At 41.1% G+C, this 20,403-nt stretch overlaps 1 protein-coding gene across 1 annotated transcript in view; it reads left to right on the plus strand.

The window, feature by feature from the left end:
- bcr (BCR activator of RhoGEF and GTPase) overlaps positions 1 to 20,403 on the plus strand; it is a 159,678-nt gene that overhangs the window by 83,336 nt on the left and 55,939 nt on the right. The window contains exons 2-4 of the mRNA XM_060935434.1: positions 5,417 to 5,601; positions 11,174 to 11,278; positions 13,765 to 13,950. Coding sequence (XP_060791417.1) covers positions 5,417 to 5,601; positions 11,174 to 11,278; positions 13,765 to 13,950 — 476 coding nt within the window. The remainder of the gene's footprint in view (positions 1 to 5,416; positions 5,602 to 11,173; positions 11,279 to 13,764; positions 13,951 to 20,403) is intronic.

A 20,403-nucleotide genomic window follows, 5' to 3' on the forward strand; every position in this document is an offset into this window, starting at 1 on the left:
CTGAAAATTCTGTGTGAGATACATAAAATTATTATATCGCAACTATCGAGTATTTTATAGTCATCTGCCGACTTGTTTGATTCGTGTTTGTTGCGTTTGTTTAAAACATTTTCCGGTGGTTTTCTCCCTGTTCCTCAGGCAGTAACGTGAGAGGCTGCCTAAGGGTAAAAAAAAACAATAACGTCACGCACTCGCCAACCAATCCCGGGCGACATCTAGGTGCTGAAAGGAACTTACGGGAAGATTTCCTAGTTTTGGTTTACAGCGCTGACTCGGTTCGTGCAATCGCTGGTGTTGCATAGGCTACCGTGTAAGCTCTGTCAATTTCAGCGACAAATTAAAAATGGAAGCGGACGAATTGGTTCCTAAAAGAACTAGTAAGGGGTCAGTCATCTGGCATTTTTTTGGATATCGCGAGGGGGACGTGGAACAGCAAATGCCAATTTGTAAAGTGTGCAAAATAAAACCTGTCATCACGAAAGGCAGCAGCAGCACGACACATTGCTGAATAAAAATAGTCCTATTTCAACTCAATTGTGATTAATCACTAACAAGAAAATTTAAAATGTGTTGAAAACCACCTGTAAAGTTAACCAAGAATGTTATTTAATCTGCAGGGATTGTAGTGAAAACAGTAAAGAGTAAAAGTTAGATTTCATGGGGCCCTTTAGAGGAGATTTCAAGATATCGAGATGTATATCGTGAAATGGAGAAAATGTATCGGGATATTCATTTTTTCCCCATATCGCACAGCCCTAGTTCAAATCTAAACAAACTGTCATAAGAGAAGTTTGCATATGCCGAAAAATTGAGTGGTGTGTTTATAAATGTCCCCCTAAATCTCCAAGATCAGCTAATTCTCTAATTCCCCTCAAATCTGGGAATAGAGAGATGTCATATCGCTGAACTGGAGAAGTACGAGTTGTGGAAAAGCATAAAGCCAGCAACAATGATGCTCCCACATGTGCACACTGCAGCTAAAGCTAAAGAGCAACGGCCATCTGCGTGGAGCTGGGGGAGGATAAGACGGCGCGGGGGAGCAGAGGAAGAAAGCGGTCTGATGGAGGATAGTGGGAATAGATGGACAGTAGAGATATGAGGTGGAGGATGGGCTTTATGGTGATAAGACTACTGTGAGTCACACTCATGCAGTCGAGCTCTTATTCATCTTGCTTCCTGTGTGTGTACACAAACGCACACGCTAAGACACACAGCTGTTATTGATGACTATATGACTAAAGCAAATGTAGGCGCATGTTTACAGTGTGCGAGTAAACAAAATGGCTGACTTGAACGTAAAATGCAAATGCATCCTCGATAATTCAAAGAGAGAGAAAAATGATCATCAGAACACCTGAGAGTATCGCTTTCCATAAGTGAAAGCAGCAAACGCGCCTCTTTAACGCAAGGTCATCATTTCATCATGTACTGTATACTGCAACATCCCTCAAGAGCTGCTATCATGTTACTCTTACTGGCAGAGCAGATCATCCATTAGCAATCCAATCGCTCTGTGTGTGTGTGTGTGTGTGTGTGTGTGTGTGTGTGTGTGTGTGTGTGTTTCAGTGTGTACCCTTGTAGCATTAAGAAGATTCAATCATTTAACTGCAAGTGTCCGAATGTACCATATGTTACATCTTCACATAACATATGCCCCTTTTCCACCAAAGCAGTTCCAGGGCTGGTTCGGGGCCAGTGCTTAGTTTGGAACCGGGTTTTCTGTTTCCACTGACAAAGAACTGGCTCTGGGGCCAGAAAAACCGGTTCCAGGCTAGCACCAACTCTCTGCTGGGCCAGAGGAAAGAACCGCTTACGTCAGTGGGGGGGGCGGAGTTGTTAAGACCAACAACAATAACGACCGTGAAAGATCGCCATTTTTAAGCGCCGAGAAGCAGCAGCTGTACAAACGCGAAGTCATTTATTATTATTATTATTGCTATTGTTGCTGCTGCTTCTTCCGTGTTGTTTTTGCTTTGATATTCGCGCCAAGGTTTATGTAAACGTAGTGCCGTAATGACGTATACAGTGACGTAATGATGTGGCTCCGCTTAGCACCGTGAGCTATGGAAAAGCAAACTGGTTCTCAGCTGGCTCGCAAGTTGAACGAGTTGTGAACCAGCACTGGCCCCGAACCAGCCCTGGAACTGATTTGGTGGAAAAGGGGTAATAGTGGTCCAATTCTAATAAACCCAGTGGCTCTCAGGAACCTTTGTAGTAGATGATGTGATGAGCAACAAAACCAACTTTATTAAGGGGTTCGTGGCTAACCGTCATCTTTAGTTTTTTGTGATTTTAATCATGTTCAATCGGCTTTAGGGGCTGGCGGAAGTAAAGGTCCTTAAATCCCAAGAGTTCACAAAAGTAGATGAAAAACAGAGCAAAGCAAAAAGCAATTGAGACAGAGAAGACCGTGCTAGGACATGGTAGCTAGACAAGGGGTGTTTTTTTGCTACATCCTGTTATTATTATTTCATGTGAATAGTCACAACTATATGAGCTGATCTTGATTCTAAATAAATATTAGTTTATAGAATATTACATGGTTATGCGAAGATATGAAATATAGGCTGCCTTTCAGATTTTTCAAGTGTAGGTCATAAAAATAATTTTCCCCGACACCCAAATATTTTTGTTTCGTGGACTGAAAGCTACTGAATTCGAATCACAGACTTCCAATTTTATGTCTTTTTTTAAAATAGAACAATTAATGAATTTATCTCCACGTGGCCCTAAATTCTCCGCTATTTTTTCCTGCTTCACCATGACCCAATACAAGATACATCATGCATCACATGGTGGGCTTTCCCCGTTTGCGCAAGGCATTGTGGGATACAAATTTGACACAGGAGAGAAAAATGGAGGACGTGAGTGTGCGAATGAAACATGGAAGGCTGACATGAAAGCGAGAAGAAAAGACGTTATGTTATATACGAAGGAAAGGAAACGCAGGACCAAGCTAATAAATATCAGCGGTCAGTGAGCACCTCGATGTGATCAGCTGTTCGTTTAGCGACAGAATGATGGAACTGTCAGTGCACGCTCAAAGGGAAACCTGGAGATGACAGCAATGCAACACTGTGGTTGCCAGCTGCCGTAAAACTCAAAAGAAGGTAAACCTGCGCATGTGCATACGGACTTTCTTTGTCTGCACGAAGCAAGCGATTTCATGCACATTATTTGCTAAGGAATCCCCTCAAATTAAATAACTTCCCAGCCACAGAATGGCCTGTTTTTTGAGATATTGCAGAAATAAACATATATGACTGACCAAATTTCAGAGGGAACTAAATTTCACCAATTTTGTGAAATCGAAAGGCCGTCTAGCTTGAAGTTTTTCCTTCAGTTGGTGAATATATTCATGAGTGAGCAGAGTGAATGGGTATGAAATTTTCATTTGCTTCCCCATATCAACTGTGTAATGGTCTTTTATATTATATGGACACATCCACACAAAAGGAAAAAAAAACAAAACAAAAGTTAATCAAAAGAATTTTAATTTTGAACCGATTCGCCATTTTGACAACACGCATCTAGTCAGCAGGAAAACACTGGGAGTGATGTCATCGGAGTGAAATATCGGGAATTATTATATATACAGGACACTTTTTCGATGGAATAAAAACATTGTGTTCTATTCCCTTCTAGCTGGTTTCATTCATTTGGTTTGATAGCATGCAATATTGTTAGCATATTGCTTATCCTACGTGTATTACGTCACTCTATCCAATGGCGAATGAGTGTTAAATATGGTTTACGATATTGCATGGTTGTCAAGACAACATGATGTTTTACGTCTCCGATGTCTTACTTCCGTGCTAGCAAGCGACTGGGACAATTTGTAAACAAACATGGCCGCCAGGTTCACGTCGTTAAATACGGAAGATTTTGAATGACCGAGACATATTGAACACCCGAAAGGAACGTGTATGTATAATAATAGTAATATTATTGGCTGGCTTTTTTCGTGATGTATTCCATTCAGCTACTCGTCTTCAACTTGTTCAGTATCATGCTAGTTGAATGGAATATATCTGATCTACCACTCAACACCAGCCAATATTATTTCAATGTCACCGAGATCTGCAATGTATTTTGTATGAAAAATGCGAGTTTTTCAGCCCGAGAAGATAAACTTCATATCCTCAAGCCAACATGTGATTTTCTTTGTATTATATATAGACACATTCACAAACAAAAAATACCCAAATTTATCAAAACAATTCATTGATTTTCTCATGAGTGACGTTTAGAGATTTGTCAGTTTTGGTTCTCCATGTCCCGGAAAGCATGTTACAGGTTCCGTGTACATAATTTTTGCTATATAAATAGTTTATTGTTCAGTAACTGCAATACAGCTGTATCTTTTCCAATTCTGTATATAGTTTTCCCTATTACAAATATATATATTCCCTCCACCTTGTGGTGTGGAGTTACTTCATTTCAAGTGTTGGCAGGCCATCAGCTGGTGGTGTCTGTATTAAGCGGTCTAGTCCAGTCCAGTATAATAGCACCTTTTTCTTTCTTTACACAAAGAGATGTAGGTCTGCCAGCAGCTGGATTTGAACATGTGCCCAAATCATTTGATTTTATATATATATATATATATATATATATATATATATATATATATATATAATAAAAATTATATAATTCCCCCTCTGAGGCCTGTAGGCTGGAGTTCAGCGTTCCGTATAGTCAGAATGAAATTAGCAGCGTGTGCTGAGTGAAAGTAGGTCACTTGACTTGATGAGGATAACAGGATGCAATGATGGAGACAAAGGAGGAGGAAAATGCTTCAGGTTATACAGTGAAAAGATGTGTCCTATTCAAAGGGCTTTACTGTCTTGCGTGAACAGAGTTGTTACAGGTCCTATTGAGTGCATCATGGCCAGCTGGGGGGGTCAAAACATGCACAGGAAATCTCCAGATGTGAATTTTCCTGTTAATGAATGTCAGATGTTAATGATATTAATGATTGATTGATTGATTGTGTTCTGTTGTATTCAGTTCTGTTTAATTCTCTGGCACATGGCAGTATTTTGTGGGCGAGAGTCTCGTCAAGCCTGGACGCTGCCCTTTTAGATGTGGGCTATAAGAATGTAACCTTTCCTCCAGACAGACAGAGTTTTGATTGTGTTGCTGAACGTTGTGACCCCATCAGTGCAGAAAAACATGGGAGATTCTGGTGTGGGTTACCAAAAGGTCTTAAAAAAACAACAACAACAGAAGTACAGAAGAATCTAGTGTGTGATTGTGGTTGTAAATAACTTTTGTAGTGCTATAGTACGTCATTAATAGTAACATCAACATCCTATGTGTAAGATCTACACAATGTCCTTATTAGCATGTTGCACTTTTTTTTTTTAATATACTGAGAAGTTCATGTTTTGTTTTTTTTTTGTTTTTTTTTTTCCAGATGGTCCATTCACGGGCACCCCTCCCACGTACGGTTACGATGCGGACCGGGCCGAAGAGCAGAGGCGTCACCATGATATCCTACCCTACATTGATGACTCTCCGTCGTCGTCGCCGTACCTCAGCTCCAAGAGCCGCAGCAGTAGAGACACACTGTCCTCTGGCTCACTCGAGTCCTCCAAGTCTGTAAGTGTGCTGTAACACACTGCTCGAAATGAACATTTGTTTGGCCAGGACGTGTACTTTGTTCCTCTCGGTTTGACCACCGTCCTACTGATTCAACCCCAGTATGGAAATTCCCAGTTGGTGTAAATCAAAAGCAAATGCAGATACGTAAATTTGATATAAAAATTACATGACATTAGAGGCATTTAGCAGACACTCTTATCCAAAGTGATGTACAACATACCCAGAGCAGCCTGGGGAGCAGTTGGGGGTTAGGTGCCTTGCTCAAGGGCACTTCAGCCATTCCTGCTGGTCCAGGGAATCGAACCGGCGGCCTTTCAGTCCCAAAGCTGCTTCTCTAACCATTAAACCATGGCTTCCCCAACGTTGGGTAAAGTAGTACTGGGATAAATGGTGCACACAAATCGAGATGAGATAAAGAAAAAATGATGAGGGGAAAGTGAGACCGGTAAAATAATGAAAAGTGGTAGACATGTCAAGTAACCCAGCTAACAGGTGATTGTTTTGTTGAGATTGTCAGTGTTGTGGTATTCTTGCTGTCGCTAGAAATTCTGGTACGTTTCAGTTTTTGTTTTTATAGTGCTTTTTTAATTGTCATTGTCACAGAGCAGCTTTATAGAAACCTGAATATACAGTACATACCGATCCCTAATGAGGTGACACTGACAAGGAAAAACTCTCCAAGACATCATGAGGAAGAAGCTTCTCGAGGAGCCAGAGTGACTAATGTGACACTTTTCTAAGCATACCAAGAGTCTTATGTATACTTGGCTCTGTTTCGAACAAACTAAACTGAAATAATATTTAAAGACTTGATGATGTCTAGATTTTTTTTTTAAATACCCCTGCTCTGAAGAAGGGGGGTATCCTGGTTTACTGCTGTCCATCCGAAACACCCTTTTTCTCAGCAACTACAAATTATTGCCACTTGGTACCAAACTTCAGCTTTGGGTTCTATACCATGTATACCGTTTTCAGGTCTGTCACACATCAACTTCCTTTTTACTGACTGAATGTATTTACAAAACGTATACTACCGTTCAAAAGTTTGGGGTCACCCAGACAATTTTGTGTTTTCCATGAAAAGTCACACTTTTATTTACCACCGTAAGTTGTACAATGAATAGAAAATATAGTCAAGACACTTTTCTGGCCATTTTGAGCATTTAATCGACCCCACAAATGTGACACTCCAGAAACTCAATCTGCTCAAAGGAAGGTCAGTTTTATAGCTTCTCTAAAGAGCTAAACTGTTTTCAGCTGTGCTAACATGATTGTACAAGGGTTTTCTAATCATCCATTAGCCTTCTGAGGCAATGAGCAAACACATTGTACCATTAGAACACTGGAGTGATAGTTGCTGGAAATGGGCCTCTATACACCTATGGAGATATTGCACCAAAAACCAGACATTTGCAGCTAGAATAGTCATTTACCGCATTAGCAATGTATAGAGTGGATTTCTGATTAGTTTAAAGTGATCTTCGTTGAAAAGAACATTGCTTTTCTTTCAAAAATAAGGACATTTCAAAGTGACCCCAAACTTTTGAACGGTAGTGTATAGGGTGGATTCACAACATTTTCATAACACTTTTTTTCTCAGCAACTACAAATCACAACTGCTTGATATTTGGTACCGAGCTTCAACTTGGGGTTCTATACCGTGTATACTGTTTTCAGGTCTGTCGCACATCGACTTCCTGTTTACTGACTGAATGTATTTATGAAACGTATCGCGTGGATTTACAAAATTTTCCTAACACTTTTCTCTGCAACTACAAATCACAACTGCTTGATATTTGGTACCGAGCTTCAGCTTGGGGTTCTATACCATGTATACCGTTTTCAGGTCTGTTGCACATTGACTTCATGTTTACCGACTGAATGCATTTACGAAACATATAGGGTGGATTTTGACGCTATTTCAAGAAGCAAAATGCTTTTTCAAAATGACAGTTTACCAGGATGCTATTTGAAATACCTGGGGAGAACACTGCTCTTTACTTACTTGTGTCAGGGTTAATTGTTTGTTGAAGTCAACATTTATAATAAGTGTCCTATTCCTTCAATTGCTTGCATTCTGATATAAGCGAGAGCGGGGGGATATGTAAGTGAGCAGTAGCTCACGGTTGATCTTGTTTTTTTTCAGACAAGTGACTGTCATTTGCTCTGAAAATCTTTTGTCAGTATTGGCACCTCTGACAGAAAAGTCTGTCAGATTGCAGCCTTCAGATGCAGCCTTCATGATTCTGACGCTTGTGGCCAACTACAACAGATGATCAGTAATCAGTGGGCCACTGGTGAAGCATCTGAGATATGAGACTACTGGTGTTTCTACAAAAATGTGAAATGTGGTACAACCAATTTGAACAACAACAACAAAAATCACTGGTTCTGCTGGTTAATGATATAATAACAGTAATAACTTTCCTGAAATGGATCGGAGACATGCCCAGGGTGTACCCTGCCGGATGGATGGATTTGAAAAATATAAGGTGGTCCTTTGACCTATCCACACCTTAGTGGTCCCTGAAAGAGGACTCTTTTCTCTCACTGCAGCATGTTGTGAAATATTTTGCATCTTTATTTCTAAACATCTCTAGAAACTTTAGATTAAAATTTTATTCATAATTTCAACCTTCTCTTTCGATTTCTTATGAGCTACATCATCAGATTGTATATTCACAATTCTCTTCAGTGGACCATTCTTAGGAGCGGCTGCAGCGTTTGTGGTCTTGATAAGGAAAAGAGATTTGTTAGAGAAGTAGCAGTACTCTATACACTCTCTCTGTGATCAACCAGTGCCCTTTGACCCCTGAATTCAGCTCCCACATGGCTTTTCAATTAACACTGGCATGCAGACTATCTGTAACTCCTCCACATACACATGAACATGCTGATCTAATTTGTAGATGTAGGCAAGGCTGGGTATGTAATAACCCGGATTTGCAGAGGGATTTGCTGAGTAAACTTCTGGGCTTTGATGCCCAGAAAGGATCTTTTAAACTAGAAGGAAGAATATAAAATTGCACAGACTCATATATTCACGGAGTCCCTTTTTCCTTGCCATACTCACTATCATCAGCTCCATTTGAGTCATTTTTATACTTCTCATCTTCCAGACAGCCAGAAATGATTATGTGCAGATTTATTTTAATACTTGCCATACAATCTTCTTCCTCCAAATTCCCCTCGCTTTTCATTTGATCCTTTCCTTATCATTACTGGAGGAATAAAATCCTCACACAAGGCTTTGTCCTGAATCAGATTTATTATTAAATAAAATAAGGTTGGTTTTTTTTTTTAAATGAACCCAGAGGCTGATCACAAACCTTTAAACAAATATGTGGATGAATTAAAGTGCATATGGAAGAAGACTCCTGGAGGAGAACAGGCTGTGCTCTCAATATTATGAATAAACACTTGCTTTAATTCATCTGCCATCAGAAAAGTAGCTACAGCTACACTAGTGTGTGTGTGTGTGAGAGAACTATTCTGATTGATTAGACTGATCAGATGGTGTTGATTTAATTAGTTTTAATACGTGTTTAATATACAGGGACTGGATCTAAATATGGTTGCGTTTTTTAACATGAGGCAATGAGATTTATTTGGCATTTTATGAAAGGAGTCTCCAGTGTTAGCACTTCATAACAGATTCTCTGTAACATGACAAGCTGCATTTTATTGTTTTACTGACTTTGAGAGAGGTAAAAAGATCTTTCGTGGACGTTCCACAGCATTAATCTGTGATTGGTAGAAGAGAGCAACTGGACTTGCTTGAAGATTCTTGAAAACGTTTCGCCTCTCATCCGAAAGGCTTCCTCAGTTCTGTCTGACTAATAGGGAGTATCAAGTATTTATCCTCTCATGCAGTGGTTCTTAACTGGAACAGTCTTGGGACCCACAATTTTCCATGGTCATTAGGTCACGACCCAATTTTTTTTAGCGTTCAAGTCAATTTAATGTAATTCTCAAAATATAACCATAATATGTAATAACTATTATTATTGTTATAATAATACCTGTGTTTGCATCTGCATGGCCATTATATGCTGTATGTCTGATCAATAAACATAGGCAAAACGACGGCTTCATGCTCTCATGTGCAAGTGTCTCACCACATACCACACAGATGGGTTTCTGTACCATTTTGTCCTCAACACAACTAAATCCATATTTCAAATATTCGGGGTCGTACCGTCGTTTCAACATGTTGTTCACCACTCAAATGACTAGCACGCACGTTATGTCGCATAAACATTCTGCGTCTATGGCAACAGATGACACGGAGCTGGAATCGTCTATCAAAATAAGAGTTGCAAATCGTCGCAGAAAAAAGTTGCACTTTTTTTTAGTGAATCAATGAATTAACATTTTTTTTTTTACACCACAGCTCCGCGACCCACCCAGGACCCCTCCGCGACCCACTTTTGGGTCGCGACCCACCAGTTAAGAAACACTGCTCTCATGGATCATCGTAGAATCCGAATCAGAATGCTGATGGCTGCATTGTAGGTGGCTGATAAAAGATGTCATAGACACCCACCCCTGTTCAGTGATGGTCGTTCCAGGTTGACAAAAATGAACGATCCTCTCTGGCTAAGATGTCTGCCAGTTTTCTGGAAGTCCTCCCATACTCCCGCACCAGTCGAAGGGATCTCATCCCAAAGTGCGTAGAAACATATCTGTGAAGAATCTCAGTCATCCAGGTACATAGTAATCTGTGATTGGTAGAAGAGAGCAACTGGACTTGCTTGAAGATTTTTGAAAACGTTTCGCCTCTCATCCGAAAGGCTTCCTCAGTTCTGTCTGACTAATAGGGAGTATCAAGTCCTCTCATGGATCATCATAGAATCCGAATCAGAATGCTGATGCTTCACAGATATGTTTCTACGCACTTTGAGATGAGATCCCTTCGACTGGTGCGGGAGTATGACAGGACCTCCAGAAAACTGGCAGACATCTTAGCCAGAGAGGATCGTTCATTTTTGTCAACCTGGAACGACCATCACTGAACAGAGGTGGGTGTCTATGACATCTTTTATCAGCCACCTACAATGCAGCCATCAGCATTCTGATTCGAATTCTATGATGATCCATGAGAGGACTTGATACTCCCTATTAATCAGACAGAACTGAGGAAGCCTTTCGGATGAGAGGCGAAACGTTTTCAAGAATCTCCAAGCAAGTCCAGTTGCTCTCTTCTACCAATCACAGATTACTATGTACCTGGATGACTGAGATTCTTCACAGATATGTTCCACAGCATTAACTTTTAACTATAAATGGATAAAAAAAAAAAAGCACAAGAGGATATTGCCACATCAGGCTGCATTACACAACCCCTTTGTTGATTATTTTCTTATACCAGCACATTCCCATGTGTTTTATTCCTTACTTGTCTGGCCAGCTCTTAAAAATTTGCTTCCTTTGGTATGTATGAAATGGTTTTTATTTTGTCTTTTAAGAGTTGGAAGAGTTGGACTTGGAACTAAAACCAGAAAAGATGAGTCCATTTGAATTTCCTGTTGTGTGTGTGCAAGTAATAGTGTTTCATCTCTTTGTTCAGGCGGATCTGGACCTGGAGAAAGGACTGGAGATGCGCAAGTGGGTCTTGTCTGCAATCCTGGCCAGCGAGGAAGTCTACCTCAGCCACCTGGAGGCACTGTTGCTGGTGAGAACTCTTAACATTTCCTCCGATCAGTCATAAACATTAAAACCACATACCTAATATTGTGTATGCCACAAAAACAGCTCTGAACCATGGAAGCATGGATTCCACAAGACCTCTGAAGGTGTGCTATGGTATCTGCTACCAAGATGTTCGCAACAGATCCTTTAAGTCCTGTAAGTGGTGAGGTGGGGCCTCCACCTCTGATTGAACTTGTTTGTCCAGCACAACCCGCAGTTGCTAGCCTGGCAAGCCAGACTAAATGTGAATATTTAGTCTGGTCTCGGTCATAGACATTTCCGAAGGGTGTGGGTAGGAACAACCCGTTGTCTTTCAAACTGCCTCTGTGCGTATAGGCCAATGCTCTGACCAATCAGCGCAACAGTGACTGTGACGTAGTCAGAGCGACAGAAAGCAGTGGGGGAGGGTAAACAAACAGCATGTGGAGAGGGACACCATTGGAGCGTCGAGTGATTTGGTGAAGATTCAGCGAAAAGGAATAAGCGGAGAGCCTCTTCCTGCTCATATTTCAACGAAAACTCCAAGTCGAATTCTTCTAAAACTGATTCCAAAGCGGAGTCAAACGAGCGCTGTTCAGTAGCCGTAGCCATCTTTCCTATTGTGCTTTCTCCAGCGTCGCGCAGCCTTGTCATCACTCCTGCAAAAGCCCGCCCAAAGAATCCAAACAAAAACCTTGCGTTGTGATTGGCGGGCACGATTTGATGCCTGGGGTGTGTTGTTGATATAGTCCGAGGCTAGACCCACTCGTAGGCAAAAATATTTTTGGCTGCTAGGCGGGTAGGTCTAGTTTACTAGGCTACGCAGTTGCTCAATAGAGATCTTGCAGTCACGTGACCGGAAAGTACACAACCGCCATCGTGTCGGTCAAAAACACAGCTGAATACTGCTGCACTCGTGTACAGAATGGATGAATTTCAACCGACGGACTACACGGCTCATTTTTCTAATGAACAGATAACTAGATATATGTCTAAAATAAACGATCTACAGATTTGTGACCCTTATGGCTTTCCGGACGGAGTTTTCACGACCGGATTTTGAACTGCCAGCGGAATACCCGGACGTGTATGATTACCTCATCAACTTTCTCTCGCTGTTCAGTGGTGAAGCACTGCGTGCTTATAAATCTCTGGACAGTTATCTTTACAGAAATTCAGGATTTGTCAGCGACTCAGATGTGGCATCTTGTAAACAAGAAAATGATCCTCACTGGATGGGTAAGTCACTTAAGTATTGAGTATAGCACTGACCAGCCGATTATAGAATAAGGTAATTCCAAATCGTCCGTGTTGTTTACATGGATCTGGCGTTGGAGAGGTAGAGGCTTGGCAGTGGAGGTTTGAGTAGCTGTTTTCTGAGCTTAGTCAACAGGCCGGCTCTGCCTGTAGCCTCGCTTTTGCTTTGGCTCCCGGCGCCGCCTCCTTCGCTTTGCTTCCGATAACAATCCACGGAGACCCCGCTGGTCTCGCAATCTGGTCTCGTCCGGAATGTTTTTTTTTTTCTCGTCCGGAATGTTGTGCATGCGATGGAAATCGCTACAACCCGTCATTTTCTGCTGGAAACCCATGTCCAGTAAGTCCATACGGTTGTAGTGGATATTGAAGTCCGGTACAGACGAACAACACGCAAAAATACACACAAAAAACATAAAAACCGTGCACAGGTAGGGAGAGCTTGTAGCCGCAGCTGTTGTAGTAGAATTGTATATGGTAGGGTTTTCCAGAAGAAAAGGTAGAAGTAAAAGCAGAAGTAGAACTAGAAGTAGAAGGCGGAATATGGCGTTTGACCGACACGATGGCGTCTGTCACAATCTGGATCGGCTGTGACGTCACATGCAAGATCTCTATTGGACTGAGATCTGGGAATTTGGAGGCCAAGTTAACCCCCCACAAGGCCTGCTGTTTTGGAGATGCTCTGATCCATTCGTCTAACCATGACAGTCTGGCTCTTGTCAAAGTCGCTCAGGTCCTTATTCTTGCCCATTTTTCCTGCATCCAGCACCTCAACTTTGAGAACTGATTTCAATGGCTGCCTCCTAATATATCACACTCCTTGTCAGGTGCCACTGTAATGAGATATTCAGTGTTATTCACTTGGCCTGTCAGTTGTTTTAATGTTATGGCTGATCAGTGTATAATCTGTGTTTATTCTCGAATATCGTGATGGCGTGTAATTGAGATTCTCTGTGGCAATTTGGTTGGAAAGTCAAACTGAAAAATGCTAAACTGGTGGCTATAAGCTGCCCGCCTTTATTTAGTAAACACCATACGACTCACTGACTACATTGAGTGGAAAAAATTTAGATAAAAATTTAGTTTTGGCCAACCCCCATTAACTGGATAATCACATTACTGGGTCAGAGTCTGTGATAGATCATGATTTCCGAAATTACTGAAAAGATTAGTGATGTCTACTTTTACGAAGCAAATCCACTGATTTAATGATCAGATGAATGTTTTGTCTCTCAGCCCATGAAACCACTAAAAGCTGCGGCCACCACGTCACAGCCGGTCCTGACCATCCAGCAGATTGAGACCATCTTCTTCAAAGTGCCTGAGCTCTACGAGATCCACAAAGAGTTCTACGACAGCCTCCTTCCCAGAGTGCAACAGTGGAGCCACCATCAGCGTGTGGGAGACCTCTTCCAAAAACAAGTGAGTCACTTTCCCTTGTCTTGGATCTGATTTTGATTCAAAATGACTGAACAGCCCTGGGATAATATTAAAGTCACCGGAGTTTGTGACACAAACGGAAACCTTACTAGCCAAAACCAGAGCGAGCCTGTTTCACATTGACGGAAGAGATTCTGTTCTTCCACAACCCACTGTGCCCGAATTATCTTTAACAGCATTCCGGAAAATTCTTAATGAATAGTAACTTATTTATTCGTTTAAAGCTACTCTGGAGTATGTGCTGTGTCTGCACTACACACAGGGGATTGTGGGTAGTACGGTGGCACGTTGTCACAATGCCATCTTCACCCAGGCAGCTCGGACGAATGAAACACTGTGTGCTTTGTGTTTCAGGGAGAGGCCTATTAATAGAGTCATAAAGTACAAGGACTGTGAATCCCCAATCTCTCTAACTTCACTTCTCTCGCTTCGCTTCATTTCATTTCTCTCTCTCTCTCTCTCTCTCTCTCTCTCTCTCTCTCTCTCGATGCTGAGAGATTAGTGTCCTCATTCTCCTTGTCAGGACAGATTGTGCAGGAGCTCCAGTCTACGTTTATTTTTTTTTTGTCTTTATATTTACGCCTTGAGACAAGTATATTTAAACTTTTTCTACATGAGGCCCACTTCAAAGTTTGCGCCGCCCCAATACCCCATCATTGGAAGCTTATTTATCTTTTTTGGTCAAAATATTCAAAAGAAAGTAGCATTTTTGACAGTTCTTCAGTCAGTGTTAAGTATGTGCTTGTTTAATGTGAGCCATATATACACTGATGGATATATTTTACGTTAATGAACTCCAAAAGCAAGAGCACCACATTAGTGCCTGTTTCAAAATATCAGTGCGTATTTCCAAAACATTACTAATATGAAATGGAAAGGGGTGGGGCTTCAAAAGTGTCAGTTGACGTTATTATTAGTGATGTCAAAAATGTCGCGTTATTATCACGTTAACTTGACTCAATTTTAACGGCTATAATTTTTTTTATCGCGAGATTAACGCTCTGTGACATGATGTAGGTTTTTCATAAGCTTTTGAAACTGCCAGGAACTTGGAACAGAGACTTTGCTTAGAAAAACGATAGCAGCTAGACTGTAATGCCACGCCCCGCACAGCCAGAGTCCTCTGCCCTCCCCCCAAAGAACCAGCGCGGGCAAGGCGCGCTAGCCCCGCGCCTCGGGACGAAGAGCCACGGTGCTCGGCTTAGGTTTCGTTTTCCCATCGGCGGCTCCAGCCCGACTTTGCAGTGGCTGTGACAAGACGTGTTATGCTCTGCAATAAAAAAAAAACATTGGTACAAAGCAAGCCCATTCACTTTTTTATGCTGATAAGAGAATTACAATGGTTTTTCATGTGACAAAAATGTGCGATTAAATTGCGATTAATCGCGAGTTAACTATGACAGTCGCGACATTAATCACGATTAAATATTTTAATCGCTTGACAGCACTAGTTATTATTTATTCTGAGCAAAAGGCTGCTTTACTCTATTTTGCTTGCTTAGTTGTCACTTTTTCCACATTTTGTCTTTTTCCTGCTTATGAAAAGATTACCTAGAATCTGTGCATGTCAATTTATTCGTTGAGTGGAAATAGTTTTAGTTGACTGCCCAACCGCATTCTTGGTTCATGTGTGTAGTGCAGCAGGTGGCGGGATTTGAAAGTGTTGTGGTAATTTACTCCATTTAAAAAAAAAAAGTACATGAACCTTGGAGTGCGTTATATTTAAACAAACATATCATAAAAATGCTTTTTTTTTGTACAAGTCAGTCAGAAGTGGTGTTTTTCTGACACTTTTGGTTCGGTTTGGTATCTGATGCTTGCTTTAATTTAGTTTGTAGCTTCAAAGCTAATGTAGCTAACAAGTAGTGGAAATTTGAAACTTTATACCTCAGACTGTATCTAGTTCTTTGGTAAGATCCCAAAGAAAGAGGTTAATTTGGGTGTACACTGATAGTGTGCTACAGGTGAGCTGAAAGGAGATGCACAGAATCATGGCCTCACTTTTTGTTTATAAATGCCTTGAGACCTCAAGAATGGCATAGGAAAAGTTGTAAGCGTTAACAATAAATCTAATATAGTAATTTTTACGATTAAAGTGATTCATATAGGTAGTGGTCTGAGTGAATGATCTTGACATCCGTGACGTCACAGCAGGAAGTCTATCAGTCTCATTGCTGTTTCTGCTATACTAAAACAGAGCTGACTGCAACTTCGAGCTTCCATTTTGAGCTAATTTATTGCCCTGCCACGTAGATGTGTTGCTGGTGGGTGCAGCAACACGACAGAAGGTGGACTTATGTTGCATTCATGGCCCAAGAATGTTCAAACTGCAAAGATTTGGACGCGTTTTGCGAGAAGTTCACGGGCACATTGGACGCCTACGAAATGGTCTCTCCTCTGCTCTGCTCATTTTACTGAAGACTTGTACGAAACCTCTGATCTGTTTTGAAAGAGGGTGCAGTACCAACAATTAAAGGAAAAGAAAACTACAAGAAAAGAAAAGTAAGTTCAGTTGCACCAGTTCTCCCAGAGTGAGCGCCGAGGGTTGTTGCTAAAACCCGGAATGGAACAGGACGTGACACATTATCTCTCGGGTAGTGACCTCCCTGTGGTTGTTGCTAAAACCAGTGACGTCCCGTCCCGGGTTTTAGTAATTGCCTGAGCCGAGCAGTAATGGCGGAGTACTCAGTATGGAGAAAATGGAGAATGAGCGGACCAGCCGTCAGATTTCTCCGCTGGATATGCTTGCCTCAGCAGCAATATCTCGCCCTTACATAGAAGAAGCGAATGAACAGAGAACTGAACGAACAGCTGAAAGTCGTACTGTTTCAAAACAGTCGGCCACAAGCTCGGCTTTCAAGATGCGAGAACACAGATGGGTAAGATGCGAAGATCATCATTTGGATACAAAACAACAAAAACAACAGCACTCGTTGTTTAACTGCATTTAGATTAATACATGTAACTTGTATTGTGTATTTAAGTTACCGGTATAAGATTATTTAATTTGCTTCAGAATGCGATTGTCTCAGTTCATCTGATTTATTTAATTAGCCTTTTACGTTTTATCAGTGAAAATGCATGCATGTACGCTGCATAAGTTATAACACCTATCCTGTTTTAATGAGAGACAACCCACAATCAACGAAGTCAAATCAGTCTTAGTTGAGCAAGTCGGTAACTGTATTTCTTACTTTCACCATAAATTTTTATTTATATGACTTTGGTCTATAGCTGTCAAAGACCTCGGCCTTAAAACCGGTTCCTGCTGTGACATCACACACTCTGGGCTGGCTGGCTCAGCGGGGCAGCTCAAATGCCAACTTTGCGGTCGATTTTTAACTCAATTTTTTTTTAAATTCCTGTTTATGCAGCGTACAAGAGTCAAGGATGGAGATACTATCCACTCAGAAATTTATTTAAAAATAAAGGTTTTGCATATCTGCTTTTAATATTTTACTCTAGGTCGTTACCGGTGTATGCTGCATCTCAAGAGTTTATAGTGAAGCTTAACATTCTGCATGCATAGAGGAACTCGGGGTCATTTTTGGTCAGATTTGTCATATGTTCCTGTCGTTACGAGGCAGTTTGTAGAGGTGGAGTAGATAACAAAAGCGTCCTGTGTCAGCAGCAGATAGTACTGCTGCCTGATGTTTTCTGTTCAGCTTTCATAGTCAGCTGTCACTTCGCCTGCTGTATGTATGTGTATTTGCATTCATGCATTTGTTATTCACTGAAAATTATTTTACCTTATCCTCAGCCCAAGCTGATCCCCTTTTACACAGTGTCTCACACACAAGTGGGCTTACAAACATTTCAGTATGTGTAGTAAAGTAAGCATTCTTCTACAGCTTGCGTTAATTTGCAAGGAGACTCTGAGTCCACTGAGCTACACGTTCTTCTCTGCGCCCAAAACAGCTCATCACAGAGGAAGTTCTAGATCCTCACTACATATTGATTTTAGCCCGAAGCAGCCGTTCCAGCTCAGCATGGATTGATTTGTCGATGCCTTCTCTTTTTTTTTTTTTTGCTCTCAGCCCTCTAGTAACAGTAGGAGAGGGGGTCAGTCGGAGTTCGGGTCTAGAACATGAATCGGGTCTATGTTTGGGCCAGTCGGGCTGGGTCACGGCAAGATGAAACTGATGCCTTAGGGAAGCAAGACTCTCTTAAACAGAAGTGCCAACCCAAAATTTTTTGAAGTTACCTAAATCTTTTTTTTTTTTTTTTTTTTTTTTTTAGACTCTCTTTCCTTGGACATTCCACAAAAAGTAATTCAATAGATTAAGGCATGTAAACACCTGAATTGTTCCTCTCATCAGGAAATCCAGAAATAATGAAAATGTAAATGATTCATTTACTAATAATGCAGAAAAAATAGCTTGATGGCATGAAGTCTACTTTTGAAACAGAGATTTGTGACTCTGGTTATGTACTTTGACTTTGTTTTTTGACTCCAGGTCAGGTTTTATACAGTTTTTGTTAGCTAGATAGCTAAAACGAGTGACCCAGACAATTTCTGAAAGGATTTTTAGCTGCTACTCATAATGTCCGTAAGCTTCACTGCTAATGTTAGGCAGCTAGCTAACATGAACTGACCTTTCTGGATTTCTGAGAGGAATTTTTTTCAAAAGATTTCCATGAGACTAATGTTTATTTGTAATGGTAGCCTGCTGTCTAAAATGAGAACCTGTCAGGATTTCTGAAAGGAATTTTAAGTAATTTTATACAAATGTTTTTCATCTTTAATCCGAATGATGGCCAGCTAGTTTATATGAGCTAACCTGGCAGAATTTCTGACAGGATTTTTAGCTCTTATTCATACGTGTTAATAATGTTCACTGCTAATATTAAACAGCTAGCTATCATGCGCTAACCTGACAGGATTTCTGAGAGGATGTTGACGATTTTTTTAAATTTTTTTAATCAGATGTGTATTGTACTTCCTTCTAATGCTAGCTTGCTAGTTAATATGAGCTAATCTGGCAGAATTCCTGACAGGATTTTTAGCTCTTACTCATAAATGTTAATAAGGTTCACGGCTAATATTAGACAGCTGGCTAACATGAGCTAACCTGACAGGATTTCTGAGAGGATGTTTAAGATTTATTTAGTTATTTATTTTTATTGTCAGGGTGGCACGGTGGTGTAGTGGTTAGCGCTGTCGCCTCACAGCAAGAAGGTCCGGGTTCGAGCCCCGTGGCCGGCGAGGGCCTTTCTGTGCGGAGTTTGCATGTTCTCCCCGTGTCCGCGTGGGTTTCCTCCGGGTGCTCCGGTTTCCCCCACAGTCCAAAGACATGCAGGTTAGGTTAACTGGTGACTCTAAATTGACTGTAGGTGTGAATGTGAGTGTGAATGGTTGTCTGTGTCTATGTGTCAGCCCTGTGATGACCTGGCGACTTGTCCAGGGTGTACCCCGCCTTACGCCCGTATTCAGCTGGGATAGGCTCCAGCTTGCCTGCGACCCTGTAAAAGGATAAAGTGGCTAGAGATAATGAGATGAGATGAGATTTTTATTGTCTTTAATCCTAATTCCAGCAGCTAGTTAACATGAGCCAACATGGCAGAATTTCTGACAAGATTTTTAGCTCATACTCATAAATTAGGGTGACCAGATTTCCCTAGTCTGAAACCGGGACACTTTTGCGCGCGACCATGCTCGTGCACGCACACCTTTTTTTTTACGTAAACGTGACACTCTGAGAGGTGCTCTTATCATTTTGTTGAAGTTCACATTTATCAACATCTCACATGAAATAAAACAAAGGCATTTTGTTATCTAGTAGCATAGTGGTATACAGATCAGTTAAATTATGGTTAGACAACAGATTTTGTAATGGCTGAGAATAGGCCAGGCTATGTCCATAGGCCAAATTTAAACTGATTTATTTCACCTGTTTGTGAGAACACCAAGAAGAATGCATATGCACATGTAGGCTATATCTCTAAAATTGTATGCACTATAGCATGAACTTTAAAAAGTAGATATGTGACCTCAACATAGCCTCGGTCAGAATCAACCTTACTAACCATTCCCCACAACTGAATGAATAAAGCAAGATGATGTGTACAAAAGTGAACACTTTAATGGAAGGTGCAACAAGCTGTTCAACACAGCAATATGGCCAAACTATCAGAATGGTATGTTAAACAGAAACAAAAAAGAGACAAGTGATTTGAGAATATACACTCCAACAAAACAGCAATAAAGGAGGAGAGGGGCGACAGCCAGAGGAAAGCCCCCACAGGAGCGCACAGCATTTGCAACATAGGCTACCCAATTCAGTACAAGACCAAAGCTAAGGCAACTGTCAATCCACCCACCCTAAACAAAATGCATTAGCCTACGTATATTTACAAGAAGAGTTTTAATGTGATCCTGTATATCGGTGTTACTACCGTGGGCTACGGAGAAGGAACCCTTACAGTGTGTGCAGT

The sequence above is a fragment of the Neoarius graeffei genome, chromosome 12, assembly GCF_027579695.1.
Source record: "Neoarius graeffei isolate fNeoGra1 chromosome 12, fNeoGra1.pri, whole genome shotgun sequence".
In the NCBI taxonomy this organism is placed as follows: domain Eukaryota; kingdom Metazoa; phylum Chordata; class Actinopteri; order Siluriformes; family Ariidae; genus Neoarius; species Neoarius graeffei.